The following is a 21248-nucleotide window of genomic DNA, read 5'->3' as shown; positions in this document are numbered from 1 at the left end:
GCTCGTTGCGGCTCGGGGGCGGAGCCAGCCCGCCTCCCCCGCCCTTTGCCCGAGCACGTCCGGGTCAGTCGGTGTTTGTGAGGGGAAGTGCGCGCGGCGGGCGTTGCGTGCTCGCGGCTCGGCGGCTCAGCGGACAGCGGTGTCGCCATCATGTCGCGGGGGTCTATTGAGATCCCTCTCCGGGACACCGATGAGGCGAGTCGGGGGCTGGGAGGCGGCGGCGCGGCCTGGTCCCGGGGAGGGGGGAGGAAGGGGTGCGCTATGTAATGCGTGCCGGGGCGCGGACGTTTGTCGCTTCCTCTCGTAGTTTTGTCCCGGGCTGGAGGGAGAGTGTTGCTCCCTTCCTTGGGCGGAATGAGTTGCTGGGGTTACAGGTGTATCGCTTTGCGGGAAGAAACCCAAACCTGCCTTCGCCCGTGCCCCTCGGTGAACGGTGTGTGCCTTCTGCTAGCTGTAACCTCCCTGTCCTTGCATAGTGGCTTGCTGGTGAAGGAGAGCCCCTGGGAACACTCAGGCAGTCTGTCCGGGGTCCTTTGGTATTACACGTCTGTGAAGAAGGGGCAGCTTCTCCCACAATATGTGCTTCAAGCATATGCAACCCTCAGGAGTGAAAACCCTGTTGGGAACAGTGTCTAATCTTTGTGTTTCTGTACGGTGGCCTTGTCCAGCTAAATTCTCTCCTTAGTTTGTTAGACACTGATTTTTCTGACTACACTGATTTGTAAACAGCATGCAAGTTCCTAAATCAGCATATAGACACAGGTAGGACAGTTGGTCCGCTCTGTAAAGTTATTTTAGTCTGGGTTTAAAAATTTATTTAACTTCTCTTTGTTTAAGGTAGACTGGCACAAGCCAAGGTTAAAAAGATTTAAGAGAAGTATTTGGAAATTTACAGGTTATTATAAAGTTTGAAGTTAAATTATTCCATAGCAGATGCTAAATTAACACCCTAGCTAAATAAGATATTGAAACGTACTGCTTATAGGTTGAAAAAAGCTTTTTGTCAACATATGTGTCCATACTCTAACAAGTTTCCATACAATGGCCATTGTGTTTTTAAGTCTCACAAAGGTACTTTGCTTTCTGTAGGTTACATGTCAGAGGGCTTTTTTCTCTGTGACAGAAATTTCTGTCTGAGGTGTCAACATGAATAGTTGAACTTGGTGCTGCTGTTGAAGTTATGGCTTGGATCCTGAAGTTCTGAATTAATCACTAAGGATTGCTATAAAATGCTTCTTTCTTTTTTTTTTTACTGCCATTTTTTACTTCCATATTTATTTGCTGTGTTGGTAGTATCTATTTCTCATTAGTAACTATTTTAGTTTGTAGATGAGGGTTGTCCAAATTTAAAAAAATACTTTTATCTGTCAAACAGGAGGTACTGTGCAAGACAAACTCAAACTAAAAATAGCAATAGTAGCAGAAATATTTCTGCTGGTGCTCTCATAAGTTTTGCATAATCAAAACTATAAATCCTTTTAAACTGGATTGCTCTAATCCAGTCTTCGGAGAAAGAGTCCCTGCATTGGTAATCAGGGTACAAGCCTGGGTACAACAACTGCAGCTCTTCCTTGCTGTAAAATTAATTTGTAATGTAGATGACTAATATTAAAGGCAATGTGACTGAGTAGCAAGTGAACTAACAGGCAGTTAAATTGTGTTCACAGACATCCTACCTTGGGAATATCTGTTCCTTTTTCCTCCCTATATCAAAAGAGTAGATCAACATGGCAAAATAGTACTCGCAAAAGAATGCGTGCATGGTGAAAAGTTGTTGATGTCATTTGCTCATGATGACTATGGTTGCTAATATTCAGAAATTTAGTCTGTTCTTTATAATGTTTGCCATTTCAATAGTATCATCATTTTCTTAGGCATAAAGATGACTTTACAAAACTTCAGGGCTCTGAGATAAGTCTGAGGTATTGATTCTCTGACACCTGATTACTTGAAGATTTTGACTGTATCCTAGATATTTGTATTACCTGTAGGAAAAGTTTTAGAAATTCAGCAGTGTGCAGTCAAGTTGGTTGTTAGCTGAACTGTAAAAATTCTGAGCCTGAAGTCTATGGTGAAAGAAGCTGAATTAGCATCTCTGTTTATTGTCCCTGACTAGTACCCCAAACACTGGGCTGTCTTTTCTCTGATATTTGTGAGAGACCATCACTTTTGCCTTGTACAGAATAAAATACATCATCACTTCTTTCTTTGTCCATAACCTTGTTTAAACATGAAGAGTTACATATGTTTTGTGCTCTAAAATGTCCAGCTTGCTTTGAGCTCAATGATAGATAACATTGTTAATGCATTGTGAAAAGAAAATCTGTATTGTTTGTTTCTAGGTTATTGAGCTTGACTTCGATCAGTTACCTGAGGGTGATGAAGTTATAAGTATACTGAAACAGGAACACACTCAACTGCACATATGGATTGCTTTAGCGGTTTGTATATATACAAGTTGTATGTTTAAATATTATATTCAGATAATCGTATAATAATTTCCACTTCCTTACTTTTATGACTAGGGATCACTGAATTCTGAACAGGAACTTAATTGGGTTATTCAGTCACTGATTGTAGGCCAGATATTTCTGATTTGACATACGCATATTAAAATCTTAACTTCATCTTTTTCATGAAACAATGCTGCTTGAGGCCTGCTTTCTAAGGTTTTTCTCTCAATCCATAGTTTTTCTGTTTTGTGCCTTTGATTATGCAATTCATAAAAAAGGAGGGGGCAGTATCTGTACTATGGAAAGTATGGTGAAATGTGCAAAAAGTCAAAGAAGTTCAGAGGAAAACCAGTTGATTCTTCACCCATAAATAGCTGTAAGACTTGTGTTTTAATGTAAAAATACTAAGTTGGGATGATAATAGAAAAATGCTGGGCAATATCGGAATGCCTTTGCCTGATTATCCCTACATTTACCCCTATGTTGTGGAAAAAGAATCCGTGTGACACCTAAAGTATCAACTTGATATGGTACTTACTCACAGGGGTAGTATTGTCTGTTAAAACTGTATGTTTTATAGCTGGAATACTACAAACAAGGAAAAACAGAAGACTTTGTGAAGCTGTTGGAAGCTGCACGCATAGATGGTAACTTGGACTATAGAGACCATGAAAAAGATCAGATGACGTGTCTGGATACTCTGGCAGCGTACTATGTACAGCAGGCTCGAAAGGAGAAGAACAAAGATAACAAGAAGGAGCTCATTACGCAAGCTACCTTGTTGTATACTATGGCTGACAAAATTATCATGTATGATCAGGTAAAACCAAAATCTGTTTAAAAATCCATATTTGTAAATCATTAAATGATTCTTATTTTTTAGCTTACAGAAAACATATGTTTTCTGTGTGAATTCAAAAAGTGACGCTGAAGAAAACAAGTATTGATTCACTAAAGGGAAGATAGAAACTGCTCAGGCTTTAAAGTCTGTTAGTGTAGTACACGTAAGTAAAACTTGTAAGTATCTGAAATGTGTGCGGTGCCACCAGGAATAATTATCTCTAGCTTGGGACACCTGATAGTTCTATGTCAGTCAACTTTTGGGGGTTGGGAAGGAAGCATTAGTTGTTACTCTCTTGCTTGATAATATGTGAACTTTAGATGTGGATGATAAAGACCCTTTTTGATTTTTTTTTTTTGTTCTCATGTAAGAGAAATAAATTAATCATAGAAAGGATTATAGCATAGCCAGTTAATCTTTCACGTAGTCTAATCTTCATATTTTACAAAGATAAATGTAGCAGAAATTTTTCTCTTTGTCTAGAATCACTTGTTGGGAAGAGCCTGCTTTTGTCTGCTTGAGGGTGATAAGATGGACCAAGCTGATGCACAATTCCATTTTGTGCTCAACCAGTCTCCAAATAATATTCCTGCCCTTCTCGGTATGAGTTTATGGGTATTTGTGTAAAAAAACCTGGTCTCTCCAGTTGAGTTTTGGAATTAATTATGTGCTTAAGAAGAGGGTGCATATGCGAGTAGAGAGAAAGAATGGGATAAAGAAGTGTGCACTTTTGACCAGAAACACAACAGAGATTACTTTAAACTTGGGAAGTATACGTACGTGGAAAAGCTAGGAAAGAGTATAATGCTAGCTAGCATCTTCTGAGACCTGTGGGCATACATCCAGCCCAACTACTTATATTTTCCTGATGATGCCAATGAAGCTGTATGCTCTGTCAAAGGTGAAGATACCAGTGGTGAGCGGTCAGTGGGCTGTAACGCTTGTATTTTAATTTGTTCACTAATTAATCTAGTCTTAGCAAATGTCCTTCCTCTGGACCAGGAAAGAATTAAGTTTCTGCAGAAAACCATGAAAATATAAATTTAATGTGTTCCCATGTTTGATTTCTTTCATATACTTGACATCATCAAAGATAATAAAAGTTGTAGTTGTCTGAATTTTCTGATAGTTTTTAATTGTAACTTTTGAAAATCAGCACAGCACAAGTTTGCCAAATAATACTTATAAGCTTCTGATTTATAACTGCTTTGTTTATATTTCGGATTTATTTGTAACTGGTATGTTATAACAGGTAAAGCATGCATTTCTTTCAACAAGAAAGACTATAGAGGAGCCCTTGCCTACTACAAGAAAGCATTGCGTACCAATCCAGGTTGCCCAGGTAGGACAGAATTTGCTGCACTTGCAAACTAACTCAAGTCTTCCTAATTCAAATACCTAAGGACTTCCTTTTGATCTATATCTATCAAAAAACCTCCATCCCTCATTATAGAGGAGTTCAGGTGCTTGTTGACTTGAAGTGTTCCTTAATTGTTAGATAAGGAAATTGTGTTTAGGAAAATACTTTTCATTTTTTTTCTAATTATTACCTTTTAAAGAGCTATTAGAAAATGAGAAGTTGCATGTAAGAAAAGTTAAAATTGTATGGGGAGGGGGGGAACTGTTCAAGACTGTTGCAGAACCTATCTTTGAGCTTTTGGGATAAGGGTTAACAAAATCATGTATTAGCATTAATAATGAAACAAGACATGAAAAGTAAAATTCTACCTGTAATGCAGGATGTGAGTTTTTCTGGTGGTGTATGATTTTCTTAATGCAAAAATCTGGGAAAGCTATCAGTAGCAGCTGTAAAAGCGATGCATGTGATTTAGAGATATTAGTTCAGGGTATTTGCATTAGAATCATAAATACTGTAAAGTCTCCTGAGAGTTATGGTATGCTTTGCCATAACCTATCTGAAAAAGAATTAATTACAAAGTTGATGTGTATTCTGTAGTCTGGTTTAGCATAAGGATCATTCCTGCAAAAGTGGGTTTACAAATGCAACCCTTACTTTTAAGCAAACATCTTTCACTCCCCTTTTTCACACACACAAATTGCTGTATATAAATGTCCCTGTATTCATAGTTCACAGGCAGTCTGAAAGGGCAATATGATGTGAATTCTCTGTATTAGCTCATTTGTACACAATCATGGAAGTTAGAGGGTGATAAACAGCATTTTGTTAGCAGTGAATCAGTTGATCACTTGAGGAGAGATGTCTAGCTAACTTGTTTATTCGCCTGTGTTTTCTGAAGGCCTACTGGTCTTAGGTGAACTTACCCTGCCTAAGAAATTTCCAGCCCTTTCATCTGGCAATTTTTTAATGCCTTTCTCTATTATTTTTTCATACATTTCCGTAGAAGTAATTTTTAATTTGTTTTGTATCAGAGTCTTTTGGAGATATAGACCAATGTTCTGGGGTGTGTGAAGAAATAAAGTCTTACTAATCTGTTAAAGTTAGTTTGGCTGTCTTTAAAAACAGCAAATCGTTGGCCTAGAGGTTTTAAAGAAATATTAAAAATACTGCTTTCACATTAATTGATGTCCAGAATGTAAAAAACGTCATAAAGTTGAAATGTTGGGATTCTGAATGGTGTCACCTTGTTCTCTAGCTGAGGTCCGATTAGGTATGGGCCACTGCTTCGTGAAACTGAACAAGTTGGAAAAAGCTCGCTTAGCGTTCAGCAGGGCTCTGGAGCTAAATTCAAAATGCGTAGGGGCTTTGGTTGGACTGGCTGTTCTGGAACTCAATAATAAAGAGGTGAGTCTGACTTAGTAAGAATCCATATGCAGTTTCCTTTCTTCTTGTCTGAAAAGGCAAACTTTTTATCCTTTGGAATGTAGCCCAGTTTTTAAACGGGGTAGTAACTTTTGTGGTTAAATCACTTTAAGTCTGTGTCACTATTGAATGATGCTATAGATATGTACTTGTGATGTGAGCAGCACATTCTGTATAACTTTCTTCTATTGCTAAAAATCTTCAACTCTGTTGCTTATAGATGTGTTAAGTACAGAAAACCAGTGCTAGGTTAACTATTTTAATTAAAATAATAAAAATCCATGGTGAGATGTGTGAATGCACGTCCAATCACTTAAACCAAAAGAGCTGATTTAAAAATCTTACTTTAATGAGCAATAGTTATAATATATATAATGGCCAGCCTTACTTAGTCATTTGTGACTCTGTGAAGGTTAACTAAATCAGTTTGTACTCAGGATGCTCTGAAAGTCCTCAGATACTTGGAGACCTCACTTGCAATGGCAGCTCTATTCCAGAGCATCAGGAATTTTTTTTGAAAGAGCATCATGCTAACAGAGGAAAATCAAGGTAAAAGTCATAGTCCTAGGAGATTAGTCCTGGGCTTTAAGGAACAGAAGCTTTCAAATAGGTGTGGAAGTTGTATTTAAGCTACCTTGGTATGCATGCCACATGGTAAACCAAAGAGTAGGAAAGAACAAATTTTAACTAGGCTGATGATAAAATGGTGATCCTACCTCTCTAGATGTTGAATCACTAGAAAAATACATATACTTATATAGCTTCTGTTCAGAAATAAATACAGATTTAAGTTGACGTGCTTGTGATATAAATCTCATGGGTGTTCCAAATAAATAGCAATTATTTTAACGGTTATGCATTTGAACTTGTAGGTAAGTCAAATTTGTACCCATGGAAAGCTTTCTTTAAACGATGAAGTTTCTTTAGAAAAAAGTAAATTGATATAATGATATCCCTATGTAAACACAGCAAACTTCTACCTTCTTTTTTTAATTAGAACTTAAGTTCTAGTAGCTCTTAATTCAACATCGGAAGTTCTTGTTTAGAATTTGAACATGAGAATATTTTCATTTTGCTGTTGAATTAATTTTGTAAAAGGTTGAAACCTAAACCAAACAGGAAATGGGGACATAGAACAGTAGAAGGAAGGCTATCAGGGTGTGAGTGTGAAATGTCAAAGGACACCAAGACTAAGTTTGTTTGGTGTGTTTTGGGTTTTTTTTATTTTGGGTGGTGTGTTGTTTTTTGGTTTGGTTTGGTTTTTTTCCCCCCTAGCAAGTCCTGCTCTGTTTTTTTCTATCCCTGTGTGGTGGGTTCATTTCCCGTTTTCCATCTGTATGCTTCAGGGAGAAAAGCTTGTAGCTGAATTTACTTTTTTCCGGCACCCCAGCAAGGATTTTGTCATAGTTCCTGCAGCAGCCTAGACTGAAGAGTAGTTTTGAAGATGTTAATAAGATACAGCTATTGAGATGCTGCTGATACCTGTCAATGTTTCATTTAGGCTGATTCCATCAAGAATGGTGTTCAGCTCCTCTCTCGGGCTTACACAATTGATCCCAGTAATCCAATGGTGTTGAATCACTTGGCTAATCACTTCTTTTTTAAGAAGGTAAGAGGTCTATAGAATTTTACAGTTAAATACTTGATAACCTCTGAACAGCAAGGATTCTGGTGTTAGATTCAATCTTATTTTGTCAGGCTAAGTGGTGCCTAATATGGAACTGTTAATCTAGATGGACAAGCGTAAAGTTTTTGACTTAAATTTTGTATAAACGTTTCTCAAGAAAGCCAAGAAACGGTATGCTTATTTCTTAAGTCAAGGTCACCTTTGTCCTGAAGCGTTGTTTGTTTGTGGTTTGGTTTTTTTTTTTCTCCTCTCCCCCACTTCCAAGCTTTAAAATATGAAACAGAGAAAAGAACAGTAAATGCTAAATCTGTTGTTATTAATTTAGTCACTGCTATGGCTTAAGCTTTCTTGTATTTGCCAGCTATCCTTGTTGAAATAATAAATGGCTTGATCCTTAATAAAGTGAAGGCTTTCAAATTTCATTTAACTTCCCTTTTTTCAGGACTATGGTAAAGTACAACACTTGGCTCTTCATGCTTTCCATAATACAGAAGTTGAAGCAATGCAGGCAGAGAGTTGTTATCAGCTGGCTAGGTCTTTTCATGTACAGGTAGGACAGTTTTTAAAAGCCCCCTTTGAGATTACACTTAAACATCTGTTATAAAAGTTCATACAAAGCTTACCTGTGAAAACACTACCTGCTTTTTATTTACTTCTTTTTAATTAGGAAGATTATGATCAAGCTTTCCAGTATTATTACCAGGCCACTCAGTTTGCCTCATCCTCTTTTGTACTTCCATTTTTCGGATTGGGTCAAATGTACATTTATCGAGGGGACAAAGAGAATGCATCACAATGCTTTGAAAAAGTTTTGAAAGCCTATCCTAATAATTATGAGACTATGAAAATCCTTGGATCTCTTTATGCGGCTTCAGAAGATCAGGAGAAACGGGATATTGCAAAGGTGAGTTTTGCCTCTGTCAGCGTCGTATTTTTACATACAAGAGTAGAACTGGAAAATCAGACTTGAAATCAGACTGTACCTTAAGGTGCATAAAACTCAGGGTTACTTGGCTGTAGGTATAGAATATTTAATATTGGCTGTCGTGAAAGATCCTCCTAACTGGGGAGAGTCACAGCTCCTGGACAGAACTGAGACTCCTGTTGGGCTCTGGCTAAAGCAAGTCCAGGTATTTAGAGGAGTCCCAGCCTCACGTTTGTATTTGGTACTATGAAAAGGGCAGAATTCTTCCCATGTATGTTAAAATTCTCTGAAGATGGCAAGTTAGCAAATGATTTCCTGAAGACAGCAAGTTAGCTAGTGATTTCCAGAAAACACTTGCCTTAGCTTATCTGGAAGGACAATGTTATGTCAGGTTTTTTTTGTTTGTTTGGTTGGGTTTTTGTTTTTTTTTTAAATGAAAGGCTTTTTTAATCTAATGTTGGGTAAATAAATGCAAAAAATGTTAGACCGCTATTCTAGCTACTCATGTTGATGTAATAGTTTCTGCTTCTCTAAGACTTTAAGCTGGTGTTGCATTTTACAGAAAAATACAATAATGAAGGAAGGTAACTAATGCAATTTTGTTGTGACCAAGTTGTGCAGACGTTTAGGATGTTTTCTTTTGCATTATGGTGTATCTTTCTAGTGTTAATACCTTCACTTTCTTTTGATTTATTTATATTTTTTGTTTAAACAGTTGGTGTCCACAAAGAGGCATAATTATTTTCTGCTGTTTTTCAGGGACATCTAAAGAAAGTCACAGAACAATATCCTGATGATGTAGAGGCATGGATTGAGCTAGCCCAAATTCTAGAACAGACTGATATACAGGTATTATTAATATACACTTGGTGAATTATGCGTGCACTTTTCATAAGAGCATATAGAGCTCATTCTCATATTTCTTTCATCCACTTTTTCTTTCTTTGTAAAGGGTGCACTGTCAGCCTATGGCACAGCCACACGCATTCTGCAAGAGAAAGTACAGGCTGATGTCCCACCAGAGATTTTGAATAATGTGGGTGCTCTGCACTTCAGGCTGGGAAACCTAGGAGAGGCGAAGGTATGTAATTACTCAAAATTTGAATTGAGTTTCTTGATCACCCAGAAGTTTTCCTTTAAGAATATTCTGGAGTGCTTTGTTCCTTTTTTTTCTTTTTATACTTCAGAAATATTTTTTGGCATCACTGGATCGTGCAAAAGCAGAAGCTGAACATGATGAGCATTATTACAATGCTATCTCTGTAACAACGTCCTATAACCTTGCCAGACTATATGAGGCGATGTGTGAATTTCATGAAGCGGAAAAGCTGTACAAAAACATTTTAAGAGAACATCCTAATTACGTTGATTGTAAGAAACATTTGATATTTAAGTTCCACGGTCCTCCTTATAATACCAAAAATCTTCCCATTACAGTGTCTTCTGGTCTCCTTATATCTGTCTTCACTTCTTTTCATAGTAGTTTTGGGGCCTGCTTACCTACCCACTATTTTCCCTATCTTTTTTTTTTTTTTTTAAGGGCTGCATCATCTTTATAGTCCAATCTCCAGCTTTAAGCCTTCTAATTATTGGTAAATCATACTGTACTCCAAAAATCTAGCAAAATTAGCTTATCTAGACTTGCATGCCTTTGCTCACTTGCTCCCCACTCCCACCAAATCCTTAGAACCTCAGTACTTGGGTGCAATCAAGGCCATCCACTTGATATGCCCAAGCTCTGCAACTCTACCTATGTGGGTGGAAATAGAGACCCTTTGAGAGAATTACTTTATCTTGTATCTTGGCCTTCCTCCAGGGTGTTAGCACAGCTTCTATGGCACATCCTGTTTCTTCTCCTCACTCTGCTCTTCCTTTTGCCCCCAAGTAGCTGACTTGTGATATTTGCTGCAAAGGCAAGGTGGTAGCTCTTGCTCAGCCTTTTCCCTGCTTGTTTTCCGTTGTCACCTGCTAACTGATACTCTTCCCAAAGCTTGCAGGGACAGGAGAGCTGTTTGAAGTGGAGGGAGGAGAATTTTGTACCTGATGTATCCTTCTTTCTTTGAGGTTTCTTAATCGTCTTTAACATAGGAAACCAATTAAAAACACTTACATTACTTTAACTGTTAGAAATCCACAATTTCTGTGTCACCATTGTGGATGGACGTTCCTCTTCACATGGTGTGTCTCATTGTGAATAGAATATGAAAGGTGTCTTAATGTTTGCTGTCCTTAGCAGATCAAGAAAAAGATTGTTTTTGAAATTCATGCATAGCCAATATTTTCTTTGTTTGAGATGACTTTAACCTGTTTCCTGATTTTTATTGTATCTTCTATTTTTATTTTTAGGCTATTTGCGCTTGGGAGCTATGGCTAGGGATAAAGGAAATTTTTATGAGGCTTCTGATTGGTTTAAAGAAGCACTTCAGATAAATCAGGTGCGTAACCCTTTTAAGTGTTTAAAGTTAAAACACTTGAAATACTAACTTAAAATTTTATTTTCCTTTTGTTGCGTTTTTATTTTGTTTGCTCACATAAACTAGAGGAAGAAGAGAGAACTACTGTAATCTGCTCTCCGTGTGTTTTGTTTGTTGGGGTTTTTTTTAATATTCTCTTTTAGAAATTCTATTTAGGATTTTTTTTATTATTCTATTTTAGAAATTCCTGATTTAGGAATTTTATTTAAGAAAAATAGCATTTTATACTTGAAAAAGTAATCTTGCAAGGGAAAATGATGTTTTTGCAACTTACAGTGAATTTTTATTTAGGACCATCCGGATGCTTGGTCTCTGATTGGCAATCTTCATTTGGCTAAACAAGAGTGGGGTCCAGGACAGAAGAAATTTGAAAGAATATTGAAACAGCCCTCCACACAAAATGATACTTATTCCATGCTGGCTCTTGGCAACGTCTGGTTGCAGACTCTACATCAACCCACAAGAGACAGAGAAAAGGTAATGTGCATCTGTCTGCCCCGTGTGTGGTTTTATTTAATTTTGTATGCTCTTAGCTACTTAGAGCCTTTTCTTGATGCCTATTTGGCATCTTGTAGTCCATAAAACTTCTGGGTAGATCTTTTAATACCCCATTATAGAAATGAGTGATCAATTGGGATACTTCTTTCTGCAGGAGAAGCGTCATCAAGACCGTGCATTAGCGATCTACAAGCAAGTACTCAGAAATGATCCAAAGAATTTGTATGCTGCTAATGGCATAGGTGAATATTAGATTCTAATTTTCCTTCAGAGGTGATGATATTCTTATGTTTCATGCTTTAAGACAGAATTGTTTTTGCAGGGCCTGAACGCGATGTAGTGGAGCACAGGAAAGAATAGCTTTCATATGGCAGCTATGTCCCTTAGTTTTTAATGGGGAACTTTTATTCAGGCAATATTTTGTTTTCTTTGGTAGGAGTACATAGTACGTGAACCTGGAAGCTTACGCTGTACATATGACTTTCCCCTTAGGAGCTGTCTTGGCACATAAAGGATATTTCCGTGAAGCTCGTGATGTTTTTGCCCAAGTGAGAGAGGCAACAGCAGATATCAGTGATGTGTGGCTGAATTTGGCACATATCTACGTAGAACAGAAACAGTACATCAGTGCTGTGCAGATGGTAACATCTCTAAATTGAACTACATAATATATTGGGTTAGATGACTTCTGGATGTTTCTCTGCTGTCATAGCAGCTGTGCGAGTTGCTGAACAATATTTTAACAAGTTATCGGTCTATTTCTAGCATGCTGTTGGCTGTCAAGTCTAGATTTAAAAACAAACTGCCATGTGGGTAAGGGGTAAGAAAGCACCTACCAACTTGTACACTTTCTATTTGGTAGCAGAGTTAACATAATTGGGTTAGAATTTTGGTCTCTGAATTAATTTTTTAGTCAGAGAGGTTTCAGTCAGTGTAGTTATTGTATGTGATTTACATTCAGATGTTACTGAAGTAAGTAAATGCAATTTGCTGCTGGGTTTTTTTTAATAGCAACACTTCCTATTTTTGTTCTTGCAAACAATTACATAAATAACAATCAGAGCTGTCTGAGAAGCTGACTGTGCCATGATTTCTTTCACCACAGTTAACATCACAAGGTAATTCATGTTGGAAGAAATCCATTGAGGTCATCTAGTTCAACCTGCTCAAGCAAGCTAACTTCCAAGTATCAACCTATTCTAACAATTGACTCAATTAGTTGATCAAAAGCATACAAGTAAGCTTAAAAAAAAAAGTATATGTTGGACGGGACAGAAGCTCAAAACAAACTTGTTTCATTAAGAATGAGTCCACATTGAGGCTCAAAAATACTTAATTCAGAGCTATCCTGAAGCTTTTTGTGATGGTTATAAGGAAGAGATACTGGGCCTTTCTTACCTGATCTTACCTGAGGTCTTCCTCGGTAGTTGCTATCCTCCAGTGAACTACTGTTAAAAAGCCTATGGTAACACAATCAGATTCATTCTGTTGTGTTTGAATGGGGTCTGTTGTCTTTTTAACACCTTATCTGTTTTTATTGACAAGAAGTCTAATGAAAAATCAAATTTTAGCAATTAAGCAGTGGATTACAGTGGGGAAACTGGGTATCATTTTCACCTTTTGATTTGTCAGAAAAATATTGTACTCATTTGCTAATATATTTAAGTAAAGCTGTTAGTAGAAATGTATTTATTTACTGAGGTGTTTTATTGTTCCCTGGGTTCTACTATGCAGTCGGCACAAGCCACAGTCTGAAATACGTGATACTGGATTCAAAGGGAGACGAATTGAATTTAATAGCCTAGCTTACTGCAGCCACAACAATTGTTCTAGTGAGTTCTCTACCATAGAGCATACAAATCCGAGGCAGACTTAAGCTAAATACAAAATCTTTGACTCTAAAGGTGAGTGAAAATTGGGCACTTGCAACACAGTGCAATCCAAGACTTCAGGCATTACAGTTCAGGGCAGTTTCCATATTTGAGCTGGAAATAAAAATTACTTATTACATATTTCTTATTATTTTGGAGGTTTAGAAAGGGTGAATGATTCCTTGGGAAAAAGAGTATGTCAAACAAAAGGCGCTCGTTACTGAAAAAGATAAGTTTCATAACTGTTTGAAGCTTTAATTCTAGACCCACAAAACCTATAGTAACAAGTCTTCTTTACACTTTAGAACAACTAGATATCCCTTGGCATGCTAAGTTATTCAGCTAGGTGGACACAACAAATTTGACATTGAGTTATCTGAAAGGTGTGGATTTTTTTTTTTAAACTAATTTCATCAGATACATGGAATTACTACATTAAATATATTTCAATTTGTAAAATATCTTGTATGAATAAAGAAAATAGATTTCCCCCCTCGCCCCCATACTGTGGAGAATAATTGAGTGCTCTTAAAATGAGTCATTTTTATTGGCCTTTGTTACAATAGATGGTACTTGCAAAGTATTCTATTGTATTTTAAGACCTACAGAGCCTCCTGGACTGCTGCCAGTTTCCAGAAAAATCAGGTACTTGCTATGGAATAGCAGAAAGAATTTTCTGATCAGTGAAAAGGAGGCATCCATGTAGCGTGACACACTTCTTTTAAATACCAAAAGGCATATTAGCAGTAAAGCTTTTTAGGAATAGAAACACTTGCTGGAGTTAGCTAACTGAAATAACTAACCATTGTCACCTCTTAATTTGATTTTTTTTCCATTTCAGTATGAAAACTGCCTCAGAAAGTTCTATAAGCATCAAAACACTGAAGTATTGTTATATTTGGCCCGGGCACTCTTCAAATGCGGCAAATTACAGGAATGCAAACAAACTTTATTAAAGGTACAAATATAAAACATCATATATCACAGAATCAGATTACTGTAAGTTGATGTATGTTTCTGTCTCTTTAAATTCAGTAGTCTGGGTTTGAAATAAAGGTGCTTATTTTCTCTATGTTGCTTCAGTATCCCTCTGTATCATGTTGTAGCATATCTTAAAAACATGCTTTTTATTCACAGGCCAGGCACGTAGCGCCAAGTGATACAGTCCTTATGTTTAATGTGGCTTTAGTGCTACAAAGACTAGCTACTTCTGTCCTGAAAGATGAAAAAAGCAATTTAAAGGAGGTGCTTAACGCTGTGAAAGAACTGGAGCTAGCCCACAGGTAAAGATGATTTATTTCTAATCATTATAATATATTTTGTTGTTCCCTTACAGTAAATTTGCAGTGTAGGTCACAAATCTGGTCAGAAGAGCAATCATCTCCTATGAAACACTGTATGTAATTCTAGAGAAACACTGTACGTAATTCTAAAGTTTCTAGTAGGAAAATGAAGATTGGGCCTGACAAAACTACTTATTCAGATTTTGCTCCAGAGCCAGTTTTGTTTGGCCAGGTGGCCAATATGTGTTTCTCAAAGGGTTTTCTATTACTATTGACCAAGATGCACTTCTTCCTGGAAGAGCATAGTTGAAAAAAATGTTGAAAATTATTCTACAAATTTAATACTTTTTTTTGATGATTTATTTCAAAACAACCTGTAAGGCTCAAAAGCAAATCTATTTATATTATATAAGCATAGCTAATGACTGGTAGTCCTTGAAAAGTAATTTTGCCCTCCTGTAGGCAAGTAAAGCCTAAGCACTCTCATGGCTTAAGAACAGAAGCAGTTTATTAAGTGTGTTTGATATCTTTTAGTTCTCTTTTTAAAAAAAAAAAAAAAAAATTCTGGGCAGAAAACAGTGTGATTAATCTGATCCAGTGGTCACCATCTTTGAACAGGAAGCTGTCAACCATTTATTCTGCTCCTAAGTATTGATGGTGTAGCCGGTCTTGCTTTATGCATTGCTAGCTCTGCTGTTATGTCGAGGATAGATGTTGCCTTTCAGTAATTTTGTCAACTAAAGCAAGCCTTTAATACAGGCAAGCGTTTCACAATTCTAGTGCTTTACATAATGCAAACTAAACATTTGAACACAAATTCTAACTTAAATTCAGTTAGAAGCTTGTTATTTATTCTCTCGAGAAAGTTGCATGAAAGCCTTGATCTTGTACCCGTTAACTAAAAATTCAGATGCCTATCACATTTTGGAAAATATTTTCCATAATCTAAAACTCGAGCAAGGAATTACTTTCTTCATATGCACAAGAATTTGAGTTCAGTCTAGCACAAAAACACTTCATTTAAAATATCTCTGATGGAATATGGGAAGAAACTGTGGCAACCTTGAAAGTTAGAAAGTCGTTTTCCTTTAAATGAATTGGAGAAACTGTTTGCAAAACACTGATCATCATAGCTTATGCATCTACTTAAAGTATGTTGTATTTGCAAGGACCTGTCAACTAAGCTCAAGGAGGCTGTTCTGGAAGGATTTTTTAAAAAAGTTTTCCTTCCTTTTCTTATGCTAGTTTCAAGCACTTAAGCTGTGACAGATAAGGAATAAATCTAGTGGGGTCAGCAGTGTCCTTATTGCTAGGAGCCAGTAAATGAAGTCTTAGAACTCTCTTTAGAATTTTTCTGGGTTTTTGTTCTGCTCTAGAGTGGTTTTAGAATGTTTTAAATGTGGAGAACTCTGAATGTACTTTTATACTGTTGTATTAAAAGGGGCTGCACACAGAGAAAATTGGTGAGGTTTCCTCATATGTTAAGTTTTATAGGATTGTAATTCAGGAGTAAATGCTTTGTTTTAAGGCAAAATTACAATAAATATGTAAGTAATGCCATATTTGTTTAGTTTGTTTGTTTGTTTTTTCCTCCAGGTACTTCAGTTACTTGAGTAAAGTGGGTGATAAGATGAGATTTGACTTGGCACTTGCTGCTACGGAAGCCAGGTAAAAAAAAAAAAATACACCACCAAAAAAACCAACCAACCAAAACAAATAAATCCTTCGTTCAGATACCAAGTGGAATATTTTTGTCTTGTTTTTTCATCCTAAGACTAGATTCCAAAATTTCAACTGACAGTTTCTTAGAACAGTAGAAATACAAGTGCAGGGTTACTCCCTATTACTGTTTCATTCTTTTCCTGTCCTTGCTTTCTAATGTTTTTGTGTAGTCTAAAACTCTCAACGTTGTGTCTGCCATTAGCTGGAGCCAGCAAAACTTCAGCTGTTTTAATGGCAAATTTTCCATCAGTGAGAGTGCAGTGACATTTATTTAAACATCTCTAGCTCTCACTGTTTTGACTTTAAACATAATAATCTAACAACAGGTTTGCTTTCACAGAGATTTTTTGAGGTAGTTCATGAGTGAATAGCATGGGTCAGTTACTGAAACATAAAAAACTTGTTTTGCAGAGTCTAGTCTGCTTTAACTTTTGCTCAGGGTAATGAGTTTGTACACAAGCCTATTCAAATCAGTTTCCTTGTAAGCTTATTTCTTGGGTTTTCACTCAGTATGCCCTGTGTTTCACTTATTGCACATTCTTCTAAGATTTTCATAGCCATACACAAATAACATCTTGGCCTTCATGCACTGTACATCTTAAATGGGTATCACTAAAGCACTTTGTACAGAGAAGAAAATTTTAATGCTAAAAGCATTGTGATTGCAACATTAGCTAAGAGGGCATTGAAAGCGCCTTGCTTTAATGTTTCATGAGACTTGAACACTTTATACAACCTGAACTCTGACAGAATTGGGTTTTTTAAGATAGAATTTCTACCTACCTTTCTGATTAGGTTTGCTAGAATGTTGTGATTAAAGACAAGTTCTTATTAACCGTACTTCTGAAGCTGTCCAGATTAGTTGGGATGATTCCTTTTACATTCATGTGGGTTTTTTTGTATATGAATTGGCTAAATTTTAAGTGTGAAGCAATATGTTCTGAAATTGCTTATTGCAATTTAAAGATAAATTAGCTTACTAGAAAATGCTTTCGTTTACTCAATCTGTACTTGAAATAGCACAATAGAAGAGTAGTAGCTTTTTTTTTTCCTTTGGTGATATGAACATAGTGTTGTGATGCATGCTCTTTATAAAACTGTTTCTTCTTGTAGTATGTGCCTGCCACCTTCCTTTACTTGAAAACATTGCATGTTACAGGCAGTGCTCTGACTTACTGAGTCAAGCCCAGTATCACGTGGCTCGGGCACGCAAGCAGGATGAAGAAGAGAGGGAGCTGCGTGCGAAGCAAGAGCAAGAAAAGGAGCTGCTTCGCCAAAAACTACTTAAAGAACAGGTTTTATTCTGTTACATTCTGTATACTATATTTTTTTAAAAAGTGTATTTTTAAAAAGTATACCTATCAACAATATATATGCCCCTGTTGCTCTGTGGTGGTACCTGGTGTTACTTAAAATGTCTAGTAGCTATTTTTCTTAGTTATAGTAAGTGCTAGCAGAAAATGTTATAGCTAACAGGTTATACTCCCTCTTTCTTCCCCATAGCCTCAGAAATAGATTTTTATTTTTATAATGAAATAAAACTGGTGCCCCAGAAGGTCTGCTATCAAATTTCTGTACTGACAGGCTGGATGAGGAAGCACTTGGTACAACAGTTCTTTCGGACTTTTGCCTACTCTAGCACAGGCTTGTAGAAAACTTTTCCTTTTTTGGGTTTTTTTTTTTTTTTTTGGTTGGTTGTTTTTTTTTTTTTTTACTTGCGGACCTTCTGCTATGGCATAGACTGTCAAAAGTCAATTTTCCAGTTTCTTGTTAGGAAATAATTTATACAACTGTGATTATAATCACCACGATGCTGCAAGTACAATAATAATGGTTAGTTTTCTCTCTGTTTCAGGAAGAGAAGCGCCTAAGAGAAAAAGAAGAACAGAAGAAACTTCTGGAACAAAGAGCTCAATATGTGGAGAAAACCAAGAATATTCTGATGTTCACTGGTGAAGTAGAAGGATCAAAGGAGAAAAAACGTGGTGGCGGTGGAGGCAGGGTAGAACAGATTTGATTTTTTTTTTTTTTTTTTTTTTAAATCTCCTTCATTTCCCCCTTTTGATATATGGTCTCTTGCAGTAGCACAGGTTTTTAATTTCCAGCTCCTAGGCTCCACTGAGTGAAATTGCACAGGCTTAATACTCAAATGTAAAAATTGGAAGCTAATACCTAAAAATTCCAAGCACGGTGGCATCACCAAAATCTGTTCTATTCCATTGGTAAAATAACAGAAGGTTGTTTTATTATGTGCAAATTTGGAATCAGTTTCTTAATGACATCAATCTAGAGATTATGGGAAAGTTGGCACAAGAAGGTCTGTATTTTCCTTTCTTCGAAAACGTGTTCAGATAAAGTTTCTATTTTGAATTTTCTCGTAGCTCTTTAACTGGAAGGTTAATAATAGGCTATATTGTGGGGCTTTTATTTATTATAGCGTTCCAAAAAAGGAGCAGGGGAATTTGATGAGTTCGTCAACGATGACAGCGATGAAGATCTGCCCATGTCTAGAAAGAAAAAGAAGAGGAAGGGCAGTGGTAGTGAACAAGATGGGGAAGAAGAGGAGGGTGAGAGAAAGAAGAAGAAGAGGAGGAGGTAACTGGCACTTTAACGTTAGACTTCCCTGAGAAATAGTATGGCTTTTAAGTATATTCTCATGCAGTCTTTCATAATGACTTAAAAAATGAACTGTTGTTAAGAGGTCACATGATTTTTATTTACACATGCACATTATAAGACTTAAACAGCCACTCTGCAAAAGAAGTATGAGTAACACTTGATCAACTAGACGTGTCTTGAGACTGATATTTTTGCATGTGTTTTTTTGTGATGTTATGCTTTACATCGTATAAAATATGTTTCTGTTTAAGACCCCAGAAGGCAGATGAGGGGAGTGATGATGAAGAACATGAAAATGGTCCAAGACCTAAAAAACGGCGTCCACCCAAAGTAGAGAAAAAGAAAGCTGTAAGTTAAACCCTGAATAACTGCATCACTTTCTAAATATGCATTTGGGCTTCAGCATTACCCTAGTCAAGAGAGATTTATTAATGTTGAAAATTACAACAAAACTTCTTGTAGCAAACTGCTTTTGAGATTATTTTTGTCCTCCTCCCCTGTTGCTATAGCTGCTTCAAGGATGAAAAGGCTATTTCTGAAGCCATCTAGAATTAAGTGATAGTAAATGGAAAACTTTGATCTAATGACTTTAGAACAGCTGTTAAAAACATGTCTGGTTTTCTAAATACATTTCTCCTTTTGGGCACTATGCTTTAACCAGCCACATGAACAAGCAACCCTTTGTGTTTCTCCTATACAGCCCAAACCAGAACGTCTGCCTCCTTCAATGAAAGGAAAGATCAAATCAAAAGCCATCATTTCATCAAGTGATGATTCTTCTGATGAGGATAAACTCAAAATTGCTGATGATGGGTAAGAACCTTAATTAACTTTGCATGTACTGAAGTTTCAACACATGCTCTCAAGAGAAACTGCAGTGTTAATAATAATGAGATAATGAGAAGCATTTCATTGTACTCACAACATCCCTTTCCATTGCAAATTAATTCCACTCATCCTGATAACACTAGTGTTATTCAAATTCTGGTGTCTCATTTTATTTTTAAGCTAAGGATAGCATCTTTTAATACTGTTGTTTTTTTTTCTTTTCCCTACAGACATGCTAGGAATAGCAACAGTGATTCAGATGATGGAGAACAGCAGCATAGTAAACGCATCGTTTCTGATAGTGATTCTGATAACAGAAATAAATCTGGTAGTGAGGCAGGTAGTCCGAGGAGGTCCAGTGTCCACCCATCTGAGGAAGATTCTGACAGTGACAGGTCGGCTAGAAAAAGGAGGCGGTCAGATTCGGAGCAGTCTGACAATGAGTCTGTACAGTCGGGGAGAAGTCGTTCCGGTGGTTCAGAAAATGAATCTCGCCCAGCTTCTCGCAGTGCTGACTCAGACAGAGATTCTGAGAGAGGATCTGACAATGAGGGTTCTGGCAGAGGATCCGGTAACGAATCTGAACCAGAGGGATCCAACGATGAGGGGTCTGAAGGTGGTTCAGATGACAGTGATTAGATCTCAATTACGGACCATCTTTTTAAAATGTTCATGTAAATATATTTCAGTTATAGGGAAAATCCAATTTTTTATATTTGAAAACTGTGATTTAAAAAAAACTTAATGTTTTAGTAAACTGTTGTGAGACCTTCCTGTGATTCTTTCTATTAGCAACTGATGGATGTTTCTCTAAGTTGGCTTATGGTGTATTCTCAAATTGAAATTGCTGTAGGTAAAGAACAGAATCCCTGTACCATAATCAGCACACCAAGGATGGAATGCATGTAAAAACTATGGAACACAAAATCGCTGTTTAGGTGGTTCTAGTGTGGCTAAAACTGTGTGTTCTGTGGTTATACATGCATAGATGGATCTTAAAGTCCTACCAAATGGAACAAAGAGCTGTGGATATTTATCTCTTTCCTCATTCTGACTAAAGGTCAGTAGGGATTTTTCTTACTTTCTATTAAAGAATACATTTGCCATGATACAACTCCTTACGTTTCCAAGAGTTTGTTCTTTTGCTTCTGTTTTTGTGTTGAATCAGGTGAAAAGATGCAGATATTAAAGAAATTTTATAAAGTAACGATGCAGATGTAGATGAGATACTTAAATTGGCAGGTAAAAAAAATTAGAGAACTCCATATTACTTGAGAAGGGTAAAGCTGCCAATGTCACAATAAACTCTTCCTGCTTATTTGCTT

At 36.8% G+C, this 21248-nt stretch overlaps 1 protein-coding gene across 1 annotated transcript; it reads left to right on the top strand.

Moving 5' to 3' along the window:
* Positions 1-59: 59 nt before the first annotated feature.
* CTR9 (CTR9 component of Paf1/RNA polymerase II complex) lies at positions 60-21248 on the top strand. Its single transcript, XM_075502149.1, has 25 exons — positions 60-195; positions 2343-2441; positions 3034-3273; positions 3778-3895; positions 4547-4636; positions 5910-6058; positions 7578-7685; positions 8146-8253; positions 8371-8607; positions 9388-9477; positions 9581-9709; positions 9816-9999; positions 10975-11063; positions 11394-11579; positions 11755-11842; positions 12093-12241; positions 14313-14429; positions 14609-14754; positions 16351-16422; positions 17636-17771; positions 18332-18478; positions 18914-19071; positions 19347-19443; positions 19796-19908; positions 20154-21248. The coding sequence occupies exons 1-25, from the start codon at positions 151-153 to the stop codon at positions 20560-20562; spliced, it is 3504 nt and encodes a 1167-aa protein (XP_075358264.1). The 5' UTR covers positions 60-150; the 3' UTR covers positions 20563-21248.

Source organism: Mycteria americana, chromosome 5 (assembly GCF_035582795.1).
Source record: "Mycteria americana isolate JAX WOST 10 ecotype Jacksonville Zoo and Gardens chromosome 5, USCA_MyAme_1.0, whole genome shotgun sequence".
Taxonomy (NCBI): Eukaryota; Metazoa; Chordata; class Aves; order Ciconiiformes; family Ciconiidae; genus Mycteria; species Mycteria americana.
This window is presented reverse-complemented; position numbering and strand designations above follow the sequence as displayed.

Coding starts and splice junctions, on each gene's coding strand:
- CTR9 (XM_075502149.1), top strand. CDS start 151: ATGTCGCGGGGGTCTATTGAGATCCCTCTCCGGGACACCGATGAG. Junction 196..2,342: donor CTCTCCGGGACACCGATGAG/GCGAGTCGGGGG, acceptor GTTTGTTTCTAG/GTTATTGAGCTTGACTTCGA. Junction 4,637..5,909: donor TACCAATCCAGGTTGCCCAG/GTAGGACAGAAT, acceptor CTTGTTCTCTAG/CTGAGGTCCGATTAGGTATG.